At 44.5% G+C, this 27,641-nt stretch overlaps 2 protein-coding genes across 3 annotated transcripts in view; one reads left to right on the forward strand and one right to left on the reverse strand.

The window, feature by feature from the left end:
• Positions 1-21,528, forward strand: part of BCL2L14 (BCL2 like 14) — a 38,619-nt gene extending 17,091 nt beyond the window's left edge. For both annotated transcript variants that reach the window (XM_020888630.2, XM_070453634.1), the window contains 6 exons: positions 5,278-5,723; positions 11,122-11,277; positions 12,178-12,279; positions 13,837-13,907; positions 16,084-16,350; positions 20,700-21,528. In XM_020888630.2, coding sequence (XP_020744289.2) covers positions 5,278-5,723; positions 11,122-11,277; positions 12,178-12,279; positions 13,837-13,907; positions 16,084-16,350; positions 20,700-20,738 — 1,081 coding nt within the window. In that variant the 3' untranslated portion in view covers positions 20,739-21,528. The remainder of the gene's footprint in view (positions 1-5,277; positions 5,724-11,121; positions 11,278-12,177; positions 12,280-13,836; positions 13,908-16,083; positions 16,351-20,699) is intronic.
• Positions 21,529-25,754: 4,226 nt separating this feature from the next.
• LOC110151167 (developmental pluripotency-associated protein 2-like) lies at positions 25,755-26,730 on the reverse strand. Its single transcript, XM_070454177.1, has one exon. The coding sequence runs from the start codon at positions 26,728-26,730 to the stop codon at positions 25,786-25,788; it is 945 nt and encodes a 314-aa protein (XP_070310278.1). The 3' UTR covers positions 25,755-25,785.
• Positions 26,731-27,641: the final 911 nt, after the last annotated feature.

The following is a 27,641-nucleotide window of genomic DNA, read 5'->3' on the forward strand; positions in this document are numbered from 1 at the left end:
CCAGTGAATCCAGAGCTAGAAAAATCCCTACAGGGTATCCTGTGATCCTGGAGGTCAGCTGCAGCTCTGCAGTGCTTCCAGGGGACGAGCCGCCACTGGGGACCCAGAGGATTTTGACCACTTTGGGGGTTGCTGGGGTGCGGGCGGGGCGGGGAGAAGCAAGTCTCCAAGAAAGAAAAGAGACCAGGAAAAGATGCTGTGTAACCTAGCTTTGGGGAATAGGTCTGCCAGAGTTTGTTGTAGATAAGAAAGAGGGTATATAAAGAAAGACTGGGTCAAAAGGGTAGGGCCACTGAAGTCACTCAATTATAACAAGCTTGCTATTCTGCAGCTATTCATAATTTCCACTCCTGGCTCTGAACTTACATTCTAGGGCCCCACCCAGGTCTTCATTTCCATCAGCGTTATGTATAAAATTCACCTGTACGTTTCATTAGAAGCTTGACTTTAAATAGGAACAGCAAAGAGCAGAAGGGCTGCAATTTGCCATAAAGAAAGTCACTGCTTTGCTTTAAAATAAGACTTCACTATCCATTTAACAGCTCCCACTTCATTCCCAATGCAGATTAATAGGAAAAATACCCTACGCTTGTTAAGCACATCCAACATGTCTTAACTGATACTTCGACTCAGTTGCAAGCACTTGCCCAGCCTGACTACCCTCCGCTCCTGAGGGCTGCCGGGCCCTCTGCTTCTCTTGCCCTTGGTCGGGCCAAACACTCAAATGCTTTCTAACCTGGAAAACCACAAAAACTTATTCTTTCACCAAGTGGAAGGGCTGTGTTCTCCACCTTGACCTCAGGTTTTCCCCTCTTTTCAGATGTTGCTCCTGAATCAATAGTTAGAAAACTGGTTTCTTAAAGAAGTCAGGCCCTTTCTCTCTCCAACAACAACACTACTCCACACACATACACTATTAAAGTCTTCACACTACACACACACACACACACACACACACAATGTTAAAGTCTTCACAGTACATTAGAAAGGTTTGGGTTTGGTTTGGTTTAACTTACCTGGTTTCTCCAGAGCATAGTATTCTGGTTGCAAGTTCAAGGCCTTGCTTCCTAGAGGACCCAGGTGTATGTCCTGCCTAAGGCATCCAGAGCTGTCCAACTCAAAAGGAAGGTCCAAATTAAAACCCGTGTACATGCTCTCCTGGGGCCTTCCAGCACTGCCCTCTGGCGCCTTCTACACCGGGTCACTCCCCCAAGTCTGGAACCACACATCCCGCTCTCCTCTCACTTTTTAACCACTCTTTCTCTGGTGAGACTTGGGTCGCTCAGTCTCCACCTGGGTCCACTTTACTTGCTTCCAACAATCTCAGAGCTCCATTTTTATAAGCAGCACCTGTTAATCACAGAATTGCCAGATTTGTGTAAAAATACAAGAGGCCCTGTTAGGTACGAATTTCAGATAAACAACAGACATGCTTAGTGTAAGCATATTTGGGACAATATTTGGGACTACTAAAAAATTATTTGTTGTTTACCTGACATTCAGATTTGACTAGATGTCTCATATTTTATCTGTCAGCACTATATCATTTTTCTTTCATTCCTCAAATATTTATCAAGAAGTTACCATCTGTCAAGCATTATGTTAGGTGCTGGGAAAGCCAGCCAAGTTCCAGGCTTCATAGCTTATGGTATGTATACTTTACACACACACACACACACACACACACAATATATATATATATATATATATATATATATATAGTTTTCTATAGTCATATATAGGCTTCCCTTGTGGCTCAGCTGGTAAAGAATCTGCCTTGCAATGCAGGAGATCTGGGTTCAATCCCTGGCTTGGAAAGATCCCCTGGAGAAGGGAATGGCTACCTACTCCAGTATTCTTGCCTGGAGAATTCAATGGACAGAGAACCCTGGTGGGCTGTAGTCCATGGGGTCACAAAGAGCTGGACACCACTGAGCAACTAACACTTTCACTTTTATGCACTCTTTTAAGTGATTCACATGTGCCAATTTTTTTTTCTGTCCACATACCCGTGTTTCATAGGTTTTAAAATTCTTTTTATTGAGGTATAGTTGATGTACAATATTATATAAGCTTCAGATGTATAACAATTATTCACAATTTTTAAAGGTTATTCTCCATTTATAGTCATGATTAAATGTTGGCTATTTTCCCTGTCCTGTACAATATATCCTTGTAGCTTATTTTTTTATACCCAATAGTTTGTACCTCCAAGTCCCCTACCATTCTCTTACCCCTTCGCCTTTTCGCTTCCCAACTGGTAACCACTAGTTTCTTCTCTGTGAGTCTGTTCCTTTATTGTTATATGTATCAGTTTGTTGCATTTTTTGAGATTCTACATGTAAATGATATCATACAATATTTGTCTTTCTCTCTCTGGCTTATTCCACTTACTCTCCATGCTGTTGCAAATTTCATTCTTTTTTATAGTTTATATAACAGTATTTCACATCCCAGAATTCACTCCCTTCTCATCACCGTACGTTCCGAGGGTGCTCCCTGTGTGGTTGCATGGGTCCTTCTGCTGTGGCGGGCTGGCTGCCATGGGCAGTCTGGCAGGCTGGCTGGCCCCCGACCCAACTGGATGTCAGGCCCTGCCTTGTGGAGTGGGTGTGTACACATGCATACCACATCTTTTTATCCGTTCATCTGTTGATGGACACTTAGGTTGTTTACACATCTTGACAATTGTAAATATTGTTGCTGTGAACATTGTGGTGCGTGTGTCTTTTTGAATTAGTGTTTTTTTTGGGGGGGGATATATACACAGAAATGAGATTGCTGGGTCATATGGTACTTTTATTTTTTTGAGAAACAGCCATACTGTTTTCTGCAGTGGACACACCAATTTACATTCTCACCAGCAGTGTATGGGAGTTCCCTTTTCTTGACATCCTTGTCAATGTTTGCTATTGGTAGACTTTTTGAAGAGAGCCACTCTGACAGGTGAGAGGTTGTATCTCATTGTGGTTTTGGTTTGTGTTTCTCTGATGAATAATGATACTTTTGATATAATTAATAAGCTTTATTTTATAATCACATTTAGCAATGTACCTAACAACTGGAGCACACATATTCTGATCAAGCACACATGAAGTGTTTTTGAGAACTGACCATACAGTAGACCATCAAGCAAGATTCAACAGATTTCAAAAACTGTATCACATACAGGTCATATTTTCTCACCATTAGAGTGGGTTGCCATTTCCTTCTCCAGGGGATCTTCCCAGCCCAGGGATCAAAGCTGGGTCTCCAGCATTGCAGGCAGATTCTTAACCATCTGAGCCACCAGGGAAGCCCAAGTTAGAAATTAATAACAGAAAGTATAACTATGATAGAAAATAATAGAGAAGTAACCAAACAACTGATTAGGTAAAATTCTTCTTTACAGAACAATTCAGCTATTAGATGCAGAAGTAACAAAAGAATTAGCTGTTATTTTCAATAATTAATGAGATATGAATGTAGGCAACTATGATTATTAACAATGTTGTCTCTTTTCCTGTACCCACTGGCCATCTGTATTTCTTCTTTGAAAAATTGTCTCTTCAGGTCTTCTGCCCATTTTTCAATTGGGTTGTTTGTTTTGGGTAGGGAAGTTTTCAGTTATTATTCCTTCAAATATGTTCTCAGCCCCTTTCTCACTCTCTTCTCCTTCTGAATCCCTAAAATGCAAATATTTGTGTGCTTTATGCTGTCCCAGAGGTCTCTTAAACTCTTATTTCTTTTCATTCTTTTCTGTTCAGCATTAATGATTGCCACTACTCTGTCTTCCAGCTTACTAATCTATTCCTTTGTATCATCTAGTCTCTACTGTCAGTTCCTGCTGGTGTATTTTTCATTTCAGTTTTGTATTCTTCATCTGTTTGTTCTTTTATTTTCTCACTCTTTGTCAAAAGCCTCTAACTTCTCACTCTCCATTCATTCTCCTCCCCAGTTCTTGCATCATCTTTATGATCACTACCCTGAACTCTTTCTTGAGTAGATTGCCTATTGCCACATCACTCAGTTCTCCTGAGGCTTTATTTCATTCCTTTGTTTGAAATATGTTCCTCTGTTGCATCATTTTACCTAACTTGTTCTTATTTCTATGCAGCCAGTAGGTTCGTTACATTTCCTGATCTTAGAGAAATGGCTTTTTGAACGAAACGTTCTCTGCATCCCAGAATTCACTCCCTTCTCATCACTGTATGCTCCAAGGGTGCTCCCCATGTGGTTACATGGGTCCTTCTGCTGTGGTAGGCTGGCTACCATGGGCAGTCTGGTAGGCTTGGTTGGCCCCCGACCCAGTTGGATGTCAGGCCCTGCCTTGTGCAAAGGCTGCCAGCTGCTGGTTGGCAGGGTCCGGTCACAAGGTGGCTGACTGCAGAATCCCAGGGAGACCCAGGTTATTGCTGAGTTAACTAGAGGATCGAGGTAGGGTTCAGGAGTCCCTGGGACTGTTGCCGTCCCATTGGTGGGTGAAACCACATCCTGGAGCTAGTGCCCGCTTACTGGTGGGTGGAGCCCGGTCCAAGGGTCCGGTTGCAGGGCCCAGGGACACAACCTAAATTCACCTGTGGTCTGCTCTGTGCCCAGATTGTTCTAAGCCCCAGGATCCAGCCACAAGGAGCCTGCACTTGCCTCTATTTGCAGCTCTCTGTTCCTCCCCCACCTCCTGTGTTTGCTCTTGTATCTTTGTTCAAGCGCCTAGCTCACTCTCTCTGTCTGGAGTTATCTATGTACACATCTCATCTCCGCAAATCTGAACTTGCAGAAAGAACCCTGGCTTTTCCATCTCTGGCTACCCACTGCCTCCCAGCACAAAGAGAATTTGTTCAGTTGCTCAGTCGTGTCCAACTCTTTGTGACTCCATGGACTGCAGCAAACCAGGCCTCCCCGTCCTTCACCATCTGCCTGAGCTTGCTCAAACTCATGTCCATCAAGTCAGTGATGCCATCCAACCATCTCATTGTCTGTCACCCCCATTCTCCTCCTGCCCTCAAACTTTCCCAGCATCAGGGTGTTTTCCAATGAGTCAAGCTCTTCAAATCAGGTGGCCAAAGCATTGGAGCTTCAGTTTCAGCATCAGTCCTTCCAGTGAATATTCAAGGTTGATTTCCTTTAGGATTGACTGGTTTGATCTCCTTGCAGTCCAAAGGACTCTCAAAGAGTCTTCTCCAACACCACAAAGAGAATAGGTGCTCAGTAAATACTTACTTCCACCCCATCTCCCCTTTCCTACCAAGAGTAGGTAGCTCCCAGGTGGAAGGACACATGTGGATTTTGTCATTGCAGCCCCACCATGTGCACTGCCAGCCCCTGTGACCTGGAAGAGATCCCTCTGGATGATGAGGACCCAGACAGCTTGGAGTACAAAATCCTGGAGTTCTATGTCAAACACCACGTCTTCCAGAACACTTCTGTCGTCCTCTCACCGAAGCTCCTAAGAACAAGGAGTCTGTCCCAGAAAGGGCCGGAGAGTTGGCCAGTGAATGAGGCATGGACGCAGGGGCCGTGGCCCTGCAGAAATTCCCAATCCAGTGAGAAGGCCATAAACCTCACCAAGAAAAAGTCGTCTTGGAGGACCCTCTTCGGGGTAGCAGAGAAGGAGGAGGACTCCCAGAGCTCGCCTCCGGAAATCCGTGCCCAGGGACAGAGGGTGGGGGGACCTCAGGCCCGTCCTCGGAGTCCGAAATGGCCAAGATCCCGCTCCAGCATGGACCAGCACTTAGAGCACAAAGGTAAGCTTTGGGGAACCAACTGCACTTTCTCTCCCACAGCCCCTTCTTTCCCTTTGTGTGCCTGAGGGTTTGCCTCCTCCCACCCTTAGGTAGGGAACTCTTTGAAACTCAGCTTCCCAACCTATTAATACTCAATTCTTTTGTTGGTTTTGTTTGTTTGTTTGTTTTTACTTTTTATTTTTGGCTGTGCTGGGTCTTCATTTCTATGCAGGCTTTTCTTTAGTTTTGGAGACTGGGGGCTACTCCCTAGTTGGGGTCTGTAGGCTTCTCATTGCCGTGGCTTCTCCTATTGCTGAGCACAAGCTCTGGGGTTCACAGGCTCCAGTAATTGTAGCACATGGGCTCTAGAGCACAGGCTCAATACTTGTGGTGCACGGGTTCAGCTGCTTCACGGCACATGGGGTCTTCCCAGATCAGGGATCCAATCTGTGTCTTCTGCATTAGCAGGCATATTCTTTGCCACTCTGGTTGTTCAGTCGCTAAGTCATGTCTGACTCTTTGCAACCCCTTAGACTACAGCACACAAGGCTTCCCTGTCCTTCACTGTCTCCTAGAGTTTGCTCAAATTCATGTCCATCAAGTCAGTGACTCAATGTCCATCAGGATGGACATGAGTTTGAGCATGCTCCGGGAGTTGGTTATGAACAGGGAAGCCTGGTGTGCTAGTCCATGGGGTGACAAATAGTCAGACATGATGAGTGACTGAAGTGAACTGAGTCAGTGGTGCTATCTAACCATCTCAATCTCTGCTGCTCTCTTTTGCTTTTGCCTTCAATCTTTCCCAGCATCAAGGTCTTTTCCAATGAGCTAGCTCTTTGCAGGTGGCCAAATTAAGTTTCAGCTTCATATTATTGTTTCCAATGAATATTCAGGGTTGATTTCCTTTAGGATTGACTGATTTGATCTCCAAGGGACTCTCAAGAGTCTTCTCCAATTCCACTGAGGCACCAGGGAAGCCCAATACTCAATCCTAATTGTCCTACTTTCCTTAAGACTGAGCAGAAAGGAAAAGTTTGATGGTGAAGGGTGATGGGACTGGTTTTCTGGCTCCACCATCTATAATTAAACTTGCTGCCCAAATTTCTAATTCTCGGTGCCAGAGACCAATACAAAGGGAAGATCCCTAGATGTGCTCAGGCTGCTGTTCTTCATGAGGGAAGTCAACTCCCATCTCTAGGCCTCTGCCTTTCCATCTGTACCTTGGCTTCTTGAAGGTGGATGGAAAGATCAGATAGCTATATAGAAAAGGGATTTCAAAGTTCAAGCCACTCAAAACACAACCAAGAAGCATTTTGACTAAATCTTCTTTCAGTGGGACAAAACACATTGTGTTGAACAGAGCATTTTCATGAAAGGCTTTAACAGTGTTGCCCTTCATCCACAGACCTAGGCATAAACATCTTCCCCTCTAACCATATCTTCTGCCTGATGCCCAGATTTTAAAAGAAACCTGCTCTCCTGCTGGGCTGATTGGCCTGTGTCAATAATTAGTCAACAGGTGGCAGTAATGTCTCAAGTTTTAAATGCTGTGACTGTCAGGCTTATTGGAGAATCAGCGCACACAATGACAGCTTTAGAGCACTGGCTGCTCAAGGAAACGTCCATTTTCTGTTAGACTTGTAAACTTTAGGGAGGAGAAGTTAAGGTTGGGATTATCTGAGGAAATCCTCCTCCCTCCAGGTCTTCTGCTGGGGGTGGGATCTGAGGTCCAGAGCAAACAGAACAGTTTGGCTTGCTTGCCTGTGTGTGTGTTCAGCTGTGTCCGACACTTTGTGACTCCACGGACGGTAGCCTGCCAGGCTCCTCTGTCCATGGCATTTTCCCCGGCAGGAATACTGGAGTGGGTTGCCATTTCCTACACTCCAGGGAATCTTCCCCACCCAGGGATAGTACCCAGGTCTCTGTGTCTCTTGCATTGGCAGGCATATTCTTTACCACTGAGCCACCTGGGAAGCCCCATCGAACAGTTTGAAGTGAAGTGAAGTCGCTCAGTCGTGTCTGACTCTTTGCGACCCCATGGACTGTAGCCTACTATGCTCCTCTGCCCATGGGATTTTCCAGGCAAGAGTACTGGAGTGGGCTGCCATTTCCTTCTCCAGAGGATCTTCCCGACCCAGGGATCGAACCTGGGTCTCCCGCATTGTAGGCAGATGCTTTACCATCTGAGCCACCAGGGAAGTTTAGAGGCACATAAATAGGTTTTTCTGCTCGTCCTGATTTTACAGACTTTAACTTTCTGGTTTTCCTGAGGAAAACAGTGTTCTGTATTTCAAGGTTACTGAAGGGTCATTGGACCTTTGCCCATTCTCTGAAATTTCCAGATCTCTGTGTAGACCTATAGATATTCCTACAAAAGTAGAAATAGTTATCTCCTAAGGAGGCTTAGCTTTAATGATTCACGTAAGTTGGTCCTCCCTCTCCCCTTTCTCTCTCTCTGCTTTCTTGTTTAGGTAATTATGACGGTGGTTAGCTGGTTCTATGCTGAGTGTGACCCAAGAGGGACTTGCCCTCTATTTCTCTTCTGCCACATGTAAATCAGAACTCAGTAGTTGGTGTCCCCTGGGTTCTTTTAACTAAAGGTCACAGTTTAGCCTGTGCTGCCATTTCAGACACCGGGCTGGACTAAGAACTATGAGATTATGTCCCAAGACCAAAGTCTAGTAGTGACAGGCCTTCGGATGTAGAAAAACAAATGGCAATACCAATTTGAGAAACACCAACCCAGTTTTTCTGTGAGTCTCTTTTTTCCTCCACAGCTGTGATCTGCTGTAACTTCACTGACATAGAGATTATTTTTCTCTCCTATAAAAGAAAACCACCGTTTGGCAGCTCAGGCTTGATCTGCCAGTTCCCCAGTCTTTAAGGATTCCATTCTGTTGCCCCTCAGCTAATGTCTTCCAACCTCAAAGTCACCTTAAACCCCAAGACGGCTGCTCAGATTCCAGCCATCGTGTCTACATTCTAAGCAGGGAGAAAGAGGAAGCAAGGAGAAGGACGAAAGTTTATCTTTCAAGATAATTCCGCTCCCTTTTAGAGAGCTTTCGTAAAACTGTAGCCAACTTCTTACATCTCAGTGCCTACACCTTATTGCAAAAGAGGCTGAGAAATGTAGTTCTGTCAGCTGCCCCTGACATTTCAGGGGTCTGTTACTAAGGAAGATAAAGAAAAGGGATACTAGGTAGGAAATAGCAGACTCCCCTATATGGAATTCTCTCCCAAATGCCCTGTCCTTTCTCTTTAAAAGAAAAACCTCAAGCCAAATGCCTTCCCTACTCTCCTGCTCTCCTTAACTGCACAATGAGCCCCCAGAATAAACTCCAAAGAAGGGCAGCATTCCATTTTCTCTCCACCCCCATCCAGTGTTTCCTTGCCTATCAGATCAGACCAACTCTGACCAGAAGGAAATCTTTAAAATATATATATATATATATATATATATTAGAATGGAAATTTTCTTTTTTTTTTTTTTTTTTTTTGCCATACTGCAAGGCATGTGGCATCTTATAGTCCCCTGACCAGGGATTGAACCAGTACCTCCTGTGGTGGAAGCACAGAATCTTAACCACTGAACTGCCAGGGAAGTCCCTAGAATGGGAATCTTAACCAGGTTAATTCACCTGAGTTTCAAAATGTGTTTACTTATAGATTTTCTTGCACATATTTTGTCTGCATTCCTCCAATCCATAGAAACAGACACACAGATTAGTCAGCTTGGGGACCACCTCTGTGTCCTCTAGTGGTCTCGTGACCACGTGGTGGAGGCTGGGAGATGGGAAGGGGCAGCCATGAGGGTCTTCATCTGCCTCCTCTGAGGGCAAGGTGGGCAGAGCATGACTCTTCCATGGAAAAGAGCATGTTGATCACCCCACCAACTGCATGAGGTTAGAGAGGCAAGGCGTGCACGCTTTCCTCTCCTACCTCCCATGGACACAAGGGAAGGCTCCCACTGGTTTGGGCATCCAGCCTCTTGCCACCTCCTTGCGTGGGCAGCTGGCGTTCACGAGGAGGCTGGTTGGACTGCAGTAAGGTGATTTAAAAGTGTGAAAGTATTTTTGGTTGGATTGTTGTAAAATGGAAAGGAAAAGCATTGATCCTCCATTCCTTAACCTCTCCAGTTCTTCTCTCTCTAATCCACTGCTGATCTGTTTTTGAACCCAATGGATGGAGCACCATGAAAAAAGTGGCTTTTTAAGGAAGGCATTATGCCTTCTTTTTAAAAGGAAGGCATTGTGGACAGAGCATCAGTGGCCTGTCAGTGAACACCCAGGAAGGGTGATGGGAGAATCTGGGGAAAGAGAATCAGACATCACCTGGCAGCTCCTCAGGAGGTCACACCCAGCTCTTCACATGACACCCACGCCTTGCCTTGCTCATCTATCCTGACTGACAAAGTCTGGGAGTTCCTCTGGGCACACTGACCTTCTGGCCCAAACCCGTTACTGTCAACAAGTCTTATGAATTAAATACTGTTGTTCTTAAACATTACATGATACAACTGCTCCATATCAAAGGCAGAGCTTGTACAAGCTTCTACGTGTTAAGAACGTAGTGACAGATTAACAATGAAATTTTACTCCCAAATAACTCAGCAATACTGCCTGCCCTCCTACCCCAACCCCATCCTCCACCAGGGGCCAAGTCGACTTGTCCCTCACAGGGCATGACATTCGGGGGCCAGAGCCATTTAAGACTTCATGTCCCCAGATGCTTTATTCTCCAGTTACATGTGCAAACATTTGACATAAGTCTTTTTTCAGATTGTAAATTCTTGAGGTTCATGGGTTAGATTTTATGCGTCCTTGTTTACCTATCCACATTTTTTGCATGTTTCCCAGCAGGCGTGGAGGCGGGGAAGATGACACGTGACCATACCAGCAAGGGAAGTTCCTTGATAATGGGCTTGAGTCAGGAATACAGCCCGAGAGAAGGGATATTTCTCTCTCCTCAGTGACCAGCCCCCAAAGGCTTGTCACACTGCTGAATGCCTTCCAAAGTGCATAGGGGCCAGCTCTCCAAGATATAAAGGATGCCCCAAAAAAGAATAAAAATAAAAGCGTAATGAGCGTTCCCTCAAGCAAAGAACTGAGCACTGCCTTTTGTGTTGCAAAGGGGCAAGGGGACCCTAATTTTGCAAGACTTCCAAAAGAGGGTGCAGAGGGGTAATTGTTTCAAGGTGGAAATCATTCCTGCATGCCCCTCCCCCATCCCAGCCTCTGCCAGGCAACTGCCCAGGCTTTCTGAAGAATGCCACCACCCCACCAAACGCACACTCCTGCCCGGCCCCAGGCCATTTCCTTTCCCTCTAGGCCTGGTGTTTTCATTTCGGGCAACCGTGCATACCAATGAGCCAGACAAAGTTCTGGGCAGGGCCTGTCAGCACCGTTTTGTCTTCTTTCAGCTGCGGACCCCAGAGTCGTTTCCATTGCCAACCGAGTCGCTGAAATTGTTTATTCCTGGCCGCCGCCAGAAGAGTTCCACAGCCAGGGAGGAGGCTTCAACTCCCAAGAGCTTCTGGTACCCCAGAGTTTCAAAGAGCAGTCTGGAGCCAAGAAAGGTAAACTTCCCTTCTGAGCCTTTGGCCCAGGGTGAGTGTTGGCCAAGCAGAGGTCCATGAGCACGTATGTATTTATTCAGCTCAGGGCCCTGCCACTTAGGAATCTCTGCTGACCTGGACTCAGGGCACCACCATCACATGCTGGAGGCACTGGCCTTTAGCTGGAGAACCCAGCCCAAGTCAAGGGGAGTGCTCCAGCAGAGGGAAGCTGCATGCCAAGCTCACTGCTAGGTCCAAAGAAAAGTCTCCTATTGAGGGACAGGAGGAGGTGCAAAGCAAGCACTCAATCTTGTCCGCAGCTGGGGGGCAGGCGGGGGGAATGAAGCATTAGATTTCACCATGTTAGCCACGGCCAAGGCCCGGTGTGCTCAAGCGAGTGCATAGGCTGTAGGTGGAGCGTCCCCCCAGGAGTTTACACTATTGCCTTGGGCTCCCGGGAAGGTGCAGGGGGCTTGTCAGGCACCAAGCCTAGAGCCAAACATGAAGCAGACTTGAGAAGTCATGATGAGGCTGGGTTGGTTGTCACCCAAACTGGAGCAACAGCCAGGACTGTGGACCCCAACCGACCTGGAGAAATTCTAGACGTGAGGGAAAGGGAAGGTGTCAGCTGTGTCCAACTCTTTGTGGCTCCATGGACTGTACCCTGCCAGGCTCCTCTCTCCATTGGGTTTCCCAGGCAAGAATACTGGAGTGGGTTGCCATGCCCTCCTCCAGGGGATCATCCTGGCCCAGGGATGGAACCCGCGTCTCCTGCTTTGGCAGGCAGATTCTTTACGGTCTGAGCTACCAGGGAAGCCCAGAGTTGAGAGAAAGAGGACCAAGTGCCCGGGAAGAGGAGTTCAGTCTGACGTTCCCTCACTAATGACTGCCCAACCTGTGGTTCTCTTTCTCAAACTCCAGTGGGCGATGAGGGGCCCAGCTGGCTCTTGAGTTGGCAGCACATCAAGCGACAAGGCAGAGTCTTCAATCGTGGCGGTGCCCCCCAACCCCAGAACCAAACTGGTGAGTGTGTCCACCCTGGCTGTGCTGCCAAGACCACAAGCTACCAAAGGGGCTCAGAGTGAGGAGCTGGGAGAGCAGGACCCCTCAGAGAGTAAAAAAACCCAAAGTGTTCCTACTTTACTGCGATCTCATGTGTGTCTGGGCCACATAAAGTGATGACACCAAACCAAGCCAAAGCTCAGACCCTCATCCTCCAGGCACATGAGCAACTGGGACTGCTGCTGCAGCAACTTTCCCAGAAAGAGGCAACAGAATCCGATAAAAACTACACATGGGTGGCGGAAGCATCCAGTCCTTCTCCCAGGTGACTTGGGTCTCAGGCTTCCTACCTCCTTGCCCTTCACTCGACCTCGTGGCATGAATTTCCTGGCCTCTCCTCCCCTTCTCCTCTGGGACCCACATGAGGACTTTGTGACTTCAGAGACTATGCCACAAGGAAAACATGCTGTTCCCTCAGTAACAGGCTTGTCTCTGTTTGGATTCCACACTATAGCAATGACTGTTTTCCTAATATTATTTCACTGTTAGCACGTTTGGAGACAAGGGAAAGCAGACTCCACCTTCCCTGTTTCCAACACACAGAGCACACACCAACTGGAGCCATCTCCATCGCCATCTGCCATGTTAGCCTTTGGGGTGGGAGAACTTATTCATTGTATTTACTTAAACTCTACCCTGTTGTAAAGACACAGCATACAAAGTACATGTTTTGGTACATGTACTTTGTACAAGTGCAAAGTTAGATAAATCCAATTTGAAAGATAATGTTTAAAAAAAAAAAGTAGGAAAATAGGCGGGTTTGGGAATGACTTTAATTCCCCAAATTCAGGAAGACTGTACCTTCCTCTCAGGAGGCCACAGTTTGGCTCCGAGTTTTCTAGCAGTTAACACAAAGGATGAATATGATCAAACAGGGGTTTATGGTGTCTACATGGGAAAAGACCACCTGCTCAGGAAAAACCCAAAGACCTGACAGACATTTCTTCTAAGTATCGGGGGGAAGGGATTGTCAGGGAGTTTAGGAGGGACATGTGCACACTGCTGTATTTAAAATGGATAACCAACAAGGACCTACTGTATAGCACAGGGAACTCTGCTCAATGTTACATGGCAGCCTGGAACACAGGGGAGTTTAGGGGAGAATGGATATGTGTATACATTTAACTGAGTTCCTTCACTCTCAACCTGAAACTATTACAACATTGTTAATTGGCTACACCCCAATACAAAATAAAAAGTTAAAAAATTTTCTTCTAAGTATCATTAGAGATAAGTTCATGCATCTTCAACAGCATTCTTAGAGCAAATAAAGTGATGAGTTTCATGGTGAGAATAAGGGGGCTAGGGGAGGAAAGAAGGGAGAAAAGAAGGAGATGGAGGACAGGCTGTTCAGAATGCTTTGGGCGTCATCAGAAGAGGTGAAGTAGGTTTACTTTGCTGGAAGTTACAAAGTGCATGGTCTTCCTCACACCCTAACTAGGCTACAAGCTTTTCCCTGGAAACATACAAGATTTTTTTTTTCTCTTGCAAGAAATAATTGTAATTTTCCCCTGACAGAAGGAGAAGACCAAATAATAGCCAGAATTGTTGAGCTGCTGAAATATTCAGGGGAGCTGTTGGAAAGAGAGGTAGGGAGCGTCTTGAACTAATGGGTTTTCTTTCTGTGTCCCCACCCTGTACTGGGGAATGGAACTGGACTGATGGTTGTACTCCTTTTTCAAAGTTCTGGTTTCTACTTAAGTCCTAAATTTTATTTCCCTTGGAGTCAAAACTCTTCATGCTGGCAGGGTCTCAAAAATGAATCACTTTGGAAAACATAAGTAAACCTTCTGGAGCCTCCTCGGAATTTTTGGAAAGGAAAAAAGTCACCAATAAATTAAAATTCGCTGAATAGAATTATGAATCTAGTTCCCCATGTAACTGATCCTCAGGGAAGTTTAGACTCTTGTGTTTGCCCTGCAGCCTGAATATCTGTGTCCCACAGCTGCTCCAAGTCTGGAGTGTTGTCTGAAATCTCCCCCTAGAACGGCCGGACTGTTCTCTCTCAGCAGTTCGGCCAGGGGACAGGTTAGCGTTACCTGGAGAATGCTGGGCTTCGTGCCAGTTAGAAGTTGAGACTGGTTATTCCCATCAGGAACGTGCAAGCGTTGCCTTCAGGTAAGGAGGTGGTGGGCAGGCCCCCCTGTGGTCACGGCTTCTGAACGCAGCCCGTCTCTGTGTTACCCATGGATGGCTGTGTGGTCTCCTGCGTCTGGCCATCAGGAGCTGGCCGGGGGACACACTCTCTTGTTTTGCAAGGATCCATGGGAAGGAAGTCAGATCTGTGGGGCTCTGCAGGAGGGGTTAACAGCGCTAACTGGCCAGCCACCCACCCCAGTCCACCCCAGCGTGCTCGGTAGCTCCTCGATGCCCTTGTCAGAGGTGTCCCAGAGGATGGTGACCAGGATGGGGGAGGAATATGTGATGGTACAGAATGAGGAACACTGAGGGAACCAAGGCCAGACCAAAGAAAAGAGGAGGAAATAGGAGAGATTTGGGGCCTTAGTAGACGGTGGACAGGGGTGCAGAGGAAGCAGAAAACAGAAGAGGGCATATGATGACCCTGTGTTTCTCCAGAACTAGCATCAATGGACAGGAGTTACGGGGCAAGTCATTTCTCCCCATTTGAAGGATGAACCTTGTAGCTCTCAAGGCTGTCCACTGGGGCTTCTCTGGTGGTCTAGCAGTTAAGACTTCATGCTCCCAATGCAGGGAACATGGGTTCAATCCCTGGTCAGGGAACTAAGACCCCATATGCCGTGCAGCATGGCCAAAAAAAAAAAGGCCAAGGCAGTATTGTTCTTTTTCTAAGACCATGATACTCTTAAGGAAGGAAAGCTAAGACATACAACATTCAAGAGAGGAGTATAAGGTAAAATCAATTGAGTAGAACAATGGAAGGGAATCAATCGATTAGGTTTTATTTTTCTTTTCACATGAACTCAGGTAACTCATGAACATTTCCCTAATAACTCTGAGCTCCTGAAGCACCCTGGACACATGCTAACATTTCAAGAGCATTTTTTCCATGTTGGGTACAAGGCCAAGTGTTTCAAAATTACTCTGGGTTTCCCTGGTGGCTCAGATGGTAAAGAGTCTGCCTGCAGTGTGGGAGACCCAGGTTCAATCCCTGGGTTGGGAAGATCCCTTGGAGAAGGAAATGGCAACCCATTCTAGTATTCTTGCCTGGAAAATCCCAAGGATGGAGGAATCTGGCAGGTTACAGTCCATCGGGTTACAAAAAGTCGGCCACGACACAGTGACTTCACTTTCACTTTCTTCGTATGGGCTGTCGCCCCAGTATAGAGGCGACATAACTGAAACTGAGAAGTTAAGTAATTTCTCCAAGATTGCACAGCTAATAATAAGTGGAACAGGGGTTTGAGCCAAAACAGCGATTTCCAGGTTTTGGATTCTGCCCATCACACAACCTCTAACAAAGCACCTTTCACTGGGTTACAAGTGTCAGTGGACTCTGAGCCCCTTGAGTGAGGATGTGTCTTAGTCATCCACGGTACCACCTGTCATAAGTGCTAGGAAACATTTGTTGAATGTCCTGTGAACAGGCTGTTCAGTCTGTATTGGTTCCCATGGAAGGAATTCACAGAGAAAGTCCATGCCCTGTCTGGTCCTGTGGGATATGGTTCCACATTTGAGATTAGAATCCAGGGTTTTCCACTGGGTGTTTTAGTTACCCAGTGTTCAGCAGGAGAGTCTGCTTCCCCGGCCAAGGCTGATACATACTGTTTCTCCTCTCGTACACAGTTGAAGAAAGACAAGGTTTTGATGACCTGCTTCCAGGATGGGTTATCCTATCCTGTTCTCAAGACCATCACAGACCAGTTCCTAAGGGGCGTGGACACCAGGGGAGAATCAGAGGTCAAAGCTCAGGGCTTTAAAGCTGCTCTTGCAATAGATGTCATAGCCAAGCTCACGACTGTCGACAACCACCCCATGAACAGGGTGCTGGGTTTTGGAACCAAGTACCTGAAAGAGAATTTCTCGCCCTGGATCCAGCAGCACGGTGGATGGGTAAGTGCACTCTATCTAAAAATGAAATCTTCCCAGAACTCAGGGGGCTCGGTATGGAAAGGGGTTTTTTCTGGGGCTTGCTTTTTTTAAGTGAAGGGAACACATCTTTGTAGCAGTTCTCATGGGTTTAGGACACTTGAGTGGCAAGAGATTTACCCCATTGATGGGAACATATTTTTAGTTATTATCTTCATTATCAATAAATATTTACTGAGCTCCCAAAGAGTATGTGGGGTATGTGAGTGAGAGGAGAGGGACTGGTCAGACAGAACAGGAAATGAAGAGATGCTGAGATATAAAATGTTTGGATAGATACAATTTCTGTTTTCACAAATTTTGCAGGCAACGGAAGTCTGGCAGTGAGACTAGGAGAAGTTTCTTATTCTCTCAGGGGTGTGAGAATAATCTTTACACAGAGGTTCAGGGCTTATGACATTTTGTCATTGCTGCTGGGACCTAGACATTCCGACAGGGACATTTTGATACAAACTGAAGAGCAGTTTAATTTTCATCTATTTTTAAAGTATCTGCTATCAGGCAAAACAGACATCTTTACCCTGATTCCTCAGCCTCAGCCCTTCCCCTACCCTTTTCCTTTGAGATGTCTTTAAAACTGTCCTGTTCAAATGGCCTCATAAGGGGAACCTTTTCAAACTGCCTTACCCCAGAGCTCTAAACCTCAGTAGGCATAGGACATTTTTGTCTGTTCCAGCCCTTCCTAGGAGGACATGCACTACTATCATGAGTCCTATTTCTACTTGGGCCTCTACAGAGGCCAGAAAAAGACCTGAGTCTGCTCCGGGCATGGCCAGCGTGACCCCAGGGCCTCCAAACAGGCTTAGTCTCTTGGCTACCAGATGGGAAGTATAGCTGATCATGCCTATGGGCCTGATGTGCCCACCACAATCACCAGTTGCTGCCCATTAAACTACCCAGACTTCTGTTCTTTCCTATTTTCCACTGTCGCACCAGATATGATAGCCCTTAAGAGGCTAATCTGAGCTTCCCAGGTGGCGCTAGTGGTAAAAGAACCCGCCTGCCAATGCAGGAGACGCGGGTTCTATCCCTGGGTCAGGAAGGTCCCCTGGGGAAGGAAATGGCAACTTACTCCAGTATTCTTGCCTGGAAAATTCCAAGGACAGAAGAGCCAGGTGGGCTATAGTCCACTGGGTTGCAAAGAGTCAGACATGACTGACGCAACTGCAGCAGCAGGAAGTGGCTAATCTGAACAAGGCTCTTAAGTACTCCAAATTCAAGCTGCCTTAACTCATGGAGGAGGACAGATTCCTGAGCATCACTTCAGATTTAACAGCTCTAAGGCCCTTCAAGACCAGGGCCCCCTCAAGTCCCTCCTCCGCCTCAAAGCCCCTCCTGTCTACTCTAGCTCAAGACCCTTACCAGCCTCTGAGTCTTTACAACACTTCATATTTGCACTACAATTATATACAGGAAATTACCATCATTGTTGGTCTTCTTAATATAATCTTCCAGAGGGACTGTAAGTATCAACTGGATTTACAAGCCAGTTCGCAAAATCTAGTTAACTAATGTAACTGAAATGCCAAAAATGTTCTATGAAAACTAGTGTTTCTATACCATAAGTACAAACAACAAAACAAAAAATAAAAGGGACTACATTAAGATTAAAAACATTTCTGCTTCAAAGGATACCCTCAAGAAGGTAAAGAGACAACCCACAGAATGGGAAAAAGTAGTTGCGAATTATATATCTGATAAGGGACTTGTATTCAGAATATGTAATAAATTCTTACAAGTCAACAATAAAAGGACAACACCCCCCACCAATTTTTAAAATGGGCAATCAATTTCAACAGACATTTCCGGGACTTCCCTGGGGGTCCAGTGGTTAAGAATCCACCTTGCAATGCAGAGGATGTGGGTTCAATCCCTGGTCAAGGAGCTAAGACTCCACATGCTGTGGAGCAACTAAGCCCATGCGCCACAACTACTGTGCCTGTATGCTCTGGAGCGCGTGAGCCACAACTAGAGGGTCAGTGCACCACAACAAAAGATTGTGCATGACATAATAAGATCCCACGTGTCACAAGTAAGAACTGACACAGCCAAATGAATCAGTACTTTTTAAAAACAGACATTTCTCCAAAGAAGATATACAAATGGCCAATGAGCACATGAAAAGATGTTTGCTTGACATCTTCATTTCAACATTAGGAAAATGCAAATCAAAACCACAATGAGATACCATTTCACACCCACTAGCATGGCTAAAACAAAAAAGACAAGTGTTGGTGAGGATGTGGAGAATTTGAACACTCGTACATTGCTGGCTGGATTCTAAAATGGTCCTATCTCTTTGGGAGACAATTTGGCAGTTCCTCAAAATGTTAAATGTAGGGTTACCAATTCTACTCTTCTGTCTATATCCAAGAAAACAGAAAACAAGTGTTCACATAAAAGCCTGTACATGAAAAAAAAAAAAAGGCTTGTACATGAATGTTCAGAACAGTATTCATTATTCATAAAGGCCCCAAAGTAGAAACAACACAGATTTTCCATGATGAATAATGAATGGAAAAACCAAATGTGAAATATCCATACACTGGAGTAACATTCAGCCATAAAAAGGAATTAAGTATGGACAGGTGGATGAACCTTGAAAACATTATGCACAGTGAAAGAAGTCAGACAAAAAGGCCATATATTGTATGATTCCATTTATATGAAATGTCTAGAATAGACAAATTCGTAGAGGCAGTGATTTCCTAGGGCTGTGGGGAGAAAGAATGGCATGTGACTGCTGATGGACACAGTTTCTTTCTGTAATGATGAAAATGTTCTAAAATCAGATAGAACTGATGGTTGCACAACTCTGAACACACTAAGAGCCACTGAATTATATATTCTTAAAAGGGTGACTTTTACACTATATTTCAAGAAATCTGTCATTAAAAATAGTGGTCCTAATTCTAATAAGCAAATAAAAAGAAGAAAGAATACAGTTCTATTATTTTTTAATTTGGCTGCTAGTGCTAGAGAAAAAAACAATTCCAATCAGAGAAAACAGATGGATTTTGGGGTAGAAATAATAAAGTGAATTTTCAAAAGCTTTAGAATTTTGTGGCACTAGTTCTTTATCACATGTATTTTCAATTCAAAATTTATTAGTTTACTTTTCCAGGTCATCATGAATCCTAATCTTAAGTCTTGGCCACAGTTAGGTTTAATTTGGAGCAAGAAGTTAGAAATTAGGAGAGGGAAGAAAAAAAAAGGGACTAATTTTTTCCAAAGTCAGAAACAGAGTTGCAAAAAATAAAGGATGCTGCTCAAAGAATATTTATGAGTTGATATGACTATGAGAATGTGGAGAAGATGTGGATTGACATGTGAGCTCAGTTTCCCTGAACAGGAATGAGGGGACACTGGTGGCCAGCCTTCCATTGCCCCAGGGATTTCAGTGGCTCTCTGGAGTGTCCCTAGTGGGGTAGAAGGAGAAAAACTATTCCTAGGCATACAATTTTCAGGAGCTCGGGGTTCCTAAGTATTATATCTCAGCATTCCATGTCTCACAGGAGTGCACCAAATCTTCCCAATGGAACCACAAGCCTATGAAGGCCGGGTTATATATTTTATCCCCTTCTCTCTCGTGGTTTCCATTACCTTTACATACATCATAGATGCTCGGCCAATACTTGGAGAGCAATGTGTGTGTTAGTTTCTCAGTCATGTCTGACTCTTTGGAGCCTGCCAGGCTCCTCTGTCCATGGGATTCTCCAGGCAAGAATACTGGAGTGGGTTGCCATTCTCTTCTCCATGGGATCTTCCTGACCCAGGGATAAACATGGGTCTCTCACATTGGAGGCAGATTCTTTACCCTTTGAGCCATCAGGGAAGCCCTGGAGAGCAATAATTAATTAGTCAAATCAATGAATAGTGACAAAGCATACCAAACAAGCCATCATTTGATTTTCATTTATTCCCTGGCCCTTTTTGCCTCACTTGAAGCACTATTCACATAGCTATCCTGTGGTCCTGCAACCTCACCCCTTCTACCGCATCTTGAAAGGAGAGGTTAACAACCTCCATAGTCATCAACCTTTTTGAATTTAAATACAGCATCAGACTCTTCCCATCTAGACTCTTCCTATACTTAACCCTGAGTGTGTAACTTAAGTCCTTAACTGGTGTTTTCCTTTCAGGCATACCAAGGATGCTAGTCACCTTTCCAAACCCTCCCCCAACTCTAACACGTCTGCAAGCCTCGGGTCAGGCTTGGGATAAGAAAGCAGAGTTAACAGGCATATGTTTTCACTTCGACACAGAATCAAACTTGGAATTCTAAAAATCTATTTCTCTTTTTCCCCTTCTAGGAGAAAATACTTAGGATACCACACGAAGAAGTAGACTGAAACATCAGAGGATTTGTAACTTGGAATACTTATATTCTGGTTCTGGTCTTGTGTACATCGGTCTCAGCACAGACTACAGGAGAAAACACAAATGGACAAGGTGGATGGAGCACCAAAGGCTGAATAACCATTACTTCTGCAAGTCAAGAGGCATCAGGAGAGACCTTGACTGTTCCCTGCTCCTAGGATGTAGAGCATGGCCTCCGGCATCCATGTCTTCAGGTTGTCTACTGAGTATGCAAGAAAGTCTAGGAAGACAAGTGGTAACCTTCTGTTTAAATGCTTACAACGGAAACCATCACCCAAACTCTGCTGGCCACTTTCGGGACAGTGCGTGACACATACTTGTTGACCTCATGAAGGTGAAATGATAAATGGTGCATGTGCTTACTCTGTGGCTTCTAGTACTGTTTATTTTTCAAAATTCACTTGAGATGGTCTGACCTTATTTCAAGCCTGCCTTTAGGCTGATGTAGCTGTTCATGTTGGTAGACAGAGGTCAAAGAGACTCTCGAGTTTATGGCCAGCCTGGGGAGAGACTGCCTGATCTGCCTTTTTTGGCTCCCTTCTCTGGACAATTCTTTGGCAGTTTGAAAAACTTCTATTTGGCAGAAAACAATTATTCCTGTCACCCTCAACTATCTCAGTGACCTCATCTCTACTTCTAGAGGTTTCTAGAACTTTGTTATTTTGGGGGCTAGTGTAATGATTAATGCTTAGTAAAATAAATGTGCAGAAAGACAACTGTCAAAAGAGTATGTTTATGGTTAAAATAAACTGTAAGTAAAAGCATGTGATTTCTGTGAGGATTATAGAAGTTAATTTATACCAAGTGCTTAGAACAGTGCTTGTTATTTAATGCTGTGTTCACTTATGTCCACTATTGTGTAATGCCCTCTGCTAAGCTGAAAATTTCTTCTCCTCTCAAAGCCGTCACTAATTGTTTTTCTGAAATTGATACTTTTCCAAGTGAGGTTTTTTAGCATGTGAAGTATGTTCCATGGTATGTGTTTAAGGCACAAAACAATTTTTTAAAATACTATCAAATTATGGTCTTCCCTGTTGGCTCAAATGGTAAAGAATCCACCTGCCAATGCAGGAGACGCAGCTTCCATCCCTGGGTTGGGAAGATCCCCTGGAGAAGGTAATGGCAACCCCACTCCAGTATTCTTGCCTGGAGAATTCCATGGACAGAGGAGCCTGGAGGGCTACAGTCCATGGGGTCACAAAAGTGTCGGGCACAACTCAGGGACTAAACAACAAGTATTAGGTCTAATATAACTAATCCATGGGATCCCAAAGAGTCAGTGCTATCAAATTAGACTTAAAACAAATTTCTGGCTCTCTAGCACCCAGCTTGTAGCCTGATATAAAAACAAGAGTTTAACAGACCTTTGATGAACAAACAAATGAATGAGTTAATCAGACATTTTCAGCTTCAAGGGAAAGCCTGAACTATCTATTATGGCATGCTTTCACTACTCTATCCTTCTAGATAAAAATGAGTTATTCTCTTTTATTTTCTTCCCCCACACTGAAACTCAGACATTTTAGGGAGAAAGGAGTTTCCCTTTTCAGAGGAAGACACTAGAGATCACTTCCTCTTTATTCCAAACTGTCTGCAGTTCCCCAAATGTACGACATAACCTCGTACCTCTGAGCCTCATAACAGCATTTTCTCCACTTGGACTGTTCTTGGTGGTCAGCCCTCTTTCCCCTGTTTCCCCTGTTGCAACTCATTCCAGCCCATTTTTCCAAATTCGCGTCTTCAATTTCTCCAGGAAGCATTTACTAACCTTCCCTGGGCCACCATTTGGAAAGGCCATTTGGATGCCTTTCCTCATAAAGATGTTCCATAACACCCTGTGGAGAGACATTATACTTAATATATTTTATACTCATAAAAATAAGTCTTTTGCACTGGATTATATAAATTATTTTGTAAACAAGTATTATGTCTGGGTTTCCCTGGTGGTTCAGTAGTAAAGAATCTGACTGCAATGCAAGACACCTGGGTTCAATCCCTGGGTCAGGAAGATCCTCTGGAGAAGGAAATGGCAACCCACTCCAGTATTCTTGCCTGGGAAATCCCGTGGACACAGGAGCCTGGAGGGCTACAGTCCATGGGGTCACAAAAGAGTCGGACACAACTCAGGGACTAAACAACATGTATTAGGTCTAATTTAACTGTAAAAGCCTGGCACATTTTCAGTGCACAATTGCATAATCACACCCTAGGCTCACTGCTATAACCTATAAATCAGTAAGGACAAAGCACGGCTGAAGGTATGTGTGCTTTTAACAACCATTCCAAGTGTTCCAGTATCATCTGCAGCTTCAAGATAAGATGAAGTACTAGTAACTGAATTTAATCTCCTGCTAAAAACAACTGGAAGAACACGTGGAATATATGAAAGAACAGTTATCAACACATTGTGCATCAGGTAATGAAGGATTGGTCCCTGAGAGATAAGAAAAAATGTGAGTTCAATGACTGCCCTAGATTACTACAGGTCAAGAGTTCCCAGGCCATGTTACAGAAAAGGGAGCCCACACAGGGCTGACCACTCTCCCTGGAGAGAGAAGGCAGAGCCTGGAAGTGCAAAATGGCCAAGGCAGCTAAAATTTGCAGGGCAAATGGAGAGCAGAAAATGGTGCACAAAGTTTTAGAGATCTGCAGACAGTTCCCCTTAAGTTTTCGGATGAAAACTCATCAACACATACGTGTGAAGAAGTTACCCAAGGCTTGGGAAAGAAACGCCTGAAAATATAAAGCCGAATACTCTCTTTCAGGCTCACACAGGGCCGGGAGCAGGGCCTATTTCCACTAACCAGAAGGGAAAAACCTCAAAATGCACATGGCAATAGGCAGAGTACACAAAAGAATTTTGCCTCAGTAGAGGGGAAAAAATTAGCCGCAGACTAAACATACTTATAGCTCTCTCCAACAAAAGCGAAGAGCAAGTACCAAAAGGATTAAGCTGTTATCGTGTAATTTAGCTGTGTTCCCGAACAAAGCTCAAGAATCTTCAAAGGATCGCAAAAATATGCAACACCCAACAAGGTAACAATCACAATGTTTAGCATCCAATAAAAAATGACAAGGCATATAGAGAAGCAGGAAAATTAGACCCATTATATTGAGGGGAAAGTTAAAAACACACACACACAAATGATACAGCTGATAGAATTATTAAGAGACATCAAAACCATCCTGATTGTGTTCTGTATGTTCAACAAACCAGAGGAAAGATAAGTATGACTCAAATCAAACTCCTAGGGAAGAAATCTATAACTCCAAGATGAAAAATACATTGGTTTGGATTAATAGCAGACTAGACACTGTAAAAGAATAGATAAGTAAACTTGAAGACACAGCAATAGATTCAAAATAAAACACAAAGAAATAAGACTGGGGCGGGCAGAGCGGGTAGGACGACAGAGCAACAGAGACTTGGGAAGCGATTTCTACCAGCCTAACAATCTGAAGATTTTCCAAATTTGAGGAAAACTATAAACCTACAGAGCCAAGAAACTCAACGAATGCTAAGCAACAACAACAACAACCCCAAAAATGTAGAAAACTACACTAAGTCAGTTCAGTCGCTCAGTTGTGTCCGACTCTTTGTGACCCCATGAATCATAGCACTCCAGGCCTCCCTGTCCATCACCAACTCCAGGAGTTTACTCAAACTCATGCCCATCAAGTCGGTGATGCCATCCAGCCATCTCATCCTCTGTCGTCCCCTTCTCCTCCTGCCCCCAATCCCTCCAGCATCAGGGTCTTTCCCAATGAATCAACTCTTCGCATGAGGTGGCCAAACTATTGGAGTTTCAGCTTCAGCATCAGTCCGTCCAATGAACACCCAGGACTGATCTCCTTTAGGATGGACTGGTTGGATCTCCTTGCAGTCCAAGGGACTCTCAAGTCTTCTCCCACACCACAGTTCAAAAGCATCAATTTTTAAGGTACATCATAAACTGCTCAAAGCCAGTGATGATTAAAAAAAAACTTAAAAGTAGACAGAGGAAAAGTTACACTACATTCAGAGAAACAACAATAAAAATGACAGCAAATTTTCTTGATGAACAATACAAGACTGAAAAAGATTAATAACTTTAAAGCATGAGAAGAAAAAAGCAAACTTGTCAGCATAGAACTCTATACAACAAAAAGATGATTTTTTTTTAATTAAAATTTTTTTTTTTTGTATATAGCAGCTTTATTGATAATTGCCAAAACTTGGAATTAACCAAGGTGGCCTTCAAGATACGAATGGATATATTATGGTACATCCAGACAATGGAGTATTCAGCATTAAGTCAAAAACTGCTGAAAAAAATGTATTAACTAAAACAAAACCAAATTACATTCTATCAACACATAGCTAGTAACAGTCACTTTCAGGTAAACCTCAAGTACAGAGTACAGACATTCCCATCGTACTTAAGGCATCAGGCCACGCTGAGGATGGTGAGAACAGAGAATAGCAGTCATCAGGATGTGAATCACTTTAACTGTGGGCTCTCCACCATTTATCCTTTTCCCCCTGATTACTAATAAGGAGATTGAATCAGTAATCAAAATCTTCTCATCAAGCAAAAGTCCAAGACCAAATGACTTCAGTGGTGAAGTCTAACTTTTTAAAGACTGAGGTAAAACCATATAAAACATTACGTTAGAGGTACAGGGCTTCCCAGACGGCACAGTGGTGAGGAATCCTCCTGCCAATGCAGGAGATGCAGGTTTGATCCCTGCGTCAAGAAGTTTCCCCTGGAGAAGGAAATGTGAAGTCCTCTGCCAGCATTCTCGCCTGGAAAATTCCATGGACAGCAAAGCCTGGCAGACTGAAGTCCGTGAGGTCCCAAAGAACCGAGCACAATTGAAGGACTGAGCTATTGAGCACACACATGCACACACCCACTACAGATATGCAACACAGTAATTTGATATTGGACACTACAAAAACCTAGTTAATCACGATTACCTTAAAATTACCCCTTCACCCGCTTCCGCACCTCCCATTCCTTCCCCTCTGGCAATCACTTAGTCTGTCTTAAGATGTGGCCCATTTGAAAGCAATGATGTTGATGTATCCAAACCAGCTTTCTTCCTCCTCCCCATTGCGATTAATCTTTTCATAATCTTCTTATTCCTCTTAGCACATTCAGGGCATAACAGGTTATCTTCCAGGTCTGGGGGTGCGAAAGTGCAGGCAGGTAACATGAAGAGAAAGGTCATCCTCCTGGGGGTGTCAGGCACCCAGGCCTGACCTGCTTGGAACTGTAGGCGAACCCAACCTGCTGTGTCTGCCAAGAGTGGTCTGCCATGGACCACACACCACCGGACACCTGAGGCTTGTGGCAGAAAGGATTCAGAGGTGCGAAGGGCACGTGAACTCACAGCCTTTGGATGAATAGCCCTTGCAGCAATTCTTGACCACGCTGCCAACATGGCCGCCTGAGCGGAAGTTACCACCTCAATCACGCTGGTCCGTTCCTCACCCTTCCTCATCTTCCCTTTCTGTACACCGCCTCTGTTGGCCATCATGTTGTGTTTCCTTGAACACGAGTGCATTCGGGCCTCCCGTGATGACTTAGGAATATACTGATCTTTTTCAGGATAAGCATGTTCCTGGAGTCTCCGATAAACTTCTATTTTCCGGCCGTCGGTGCTCAGCTTAAGCTGCTGGCACCAGTACCGCAGAGTGTTCCGACTCACGTCGTTAATTGGAGGCAATGTGGTCGGCAGGGGGCAAACTGATCTTCTAAAGCTGGAGCTTGGACAGTCTTCCTCAAGCTCATCTATTTGAGGAATAGGAACTTGATCATTTGTATTCAGTGCCTCTTTCGCTTCCGAGGTTGAAGAAACACCTGGATCCACTTGATGGTCTTCAATAATTTCCTCATTAACTGGATACAATGTAAGAATCACATTTTCTTCATCCAATGGCCCTTCAAAGAAATTCTTCCCGTAATTTGAGTCTGCCATTTCAAGGAATGCTCAGAGAAAGGCAGAGTCACAGTGTTCAATCTCAGCAGTTTAATCCTCTTAACCTGAGGGTCAATTAAAAATTTTTTAACAGGGCAACTTCATTAATTTCATTAACAGCATCTACAAAAATCCTATAATTATTAGGGTGCTAAAGTTGCTTCTGGTGCATCTGACTCTTTGCAACCCCATGGACTGTAGCCTACCAGGCTCCGCTCCTCTGTCCTTGAGATTCTCCAGGCAAAAATACTGGAGTGGATTGTCATTTCCTTCTCCAAGGGACCCTCCCAACCCAGGGACTGAATCCACATCTCTTAGGTCTCCTGCATTGGCAGGCGTGTTCTGTACCATTAGTGCCACCTGGGAAGCCCAGTTATTAGGGTACTGATGGTAAAACACAGATTGCTTCCCCTTAGGTCAGCAAAAAGATGATTGTAAAAAGGAAGGTGAGGGACTTCTTTGGTGGTCTATTGGCTAAGACTCTGCGCTGTCAATGCAGGGGTCCCAGGTTCAATCTCAAGTCAGGGAACTAGATCATACGTGCTGCAACTAAGAGTTAACATGCCATGACTAAAGATCCCGCAGGCAGCAAATAAGACCTGGCAAAGCCAAATAAATACAATTTTTTTTTAAAAAAGGAAGGTGAAATAAAGATTTTTTTCTGAGGTATACTAAAAATAAAAGAACTCCTCACCAGCGGAACTGAACCACCAAAAAAGAAAATGTTAAAGGGAGTCATTTAGGCAGAAGGAAAATTATATCAAATAGAAATCTGTATCTCAAAGAACAGTGAGCACTGGAAATGATAAATATGATAAAATACTCTCTTTGAATCTCTTTAAAAGATAATGGACCATTTAAAGAAAAATAAAAACAATGTATTGTAGGATTTATAACATATGTAGAATAAA

Source organism: Odocoileus virginianus, chromosome 23, assembly GCF_023699985.2.
Source record: "Odocoileus virginianus isolate 20LAN1187 ecotype Illinois chromosome 23, Ovbor_1.2, whole genome shotgun sequence".
NCBI lineage: Eukaryota > Metazoa > Chordata > Mammalia > Artiodactyla > Cervidae > Odocoileus > Odocoileus virginianus.

Excerpts from the sequence above, each read along its gene's own strand:
- LOC110151167 (XM_070454177.1), bottom strand. The coding sequence starts at position 26,730 with ATGGCAGACTCAAATTACGGGAAGAATTTCTTTGAAGGGCCATTGGAT.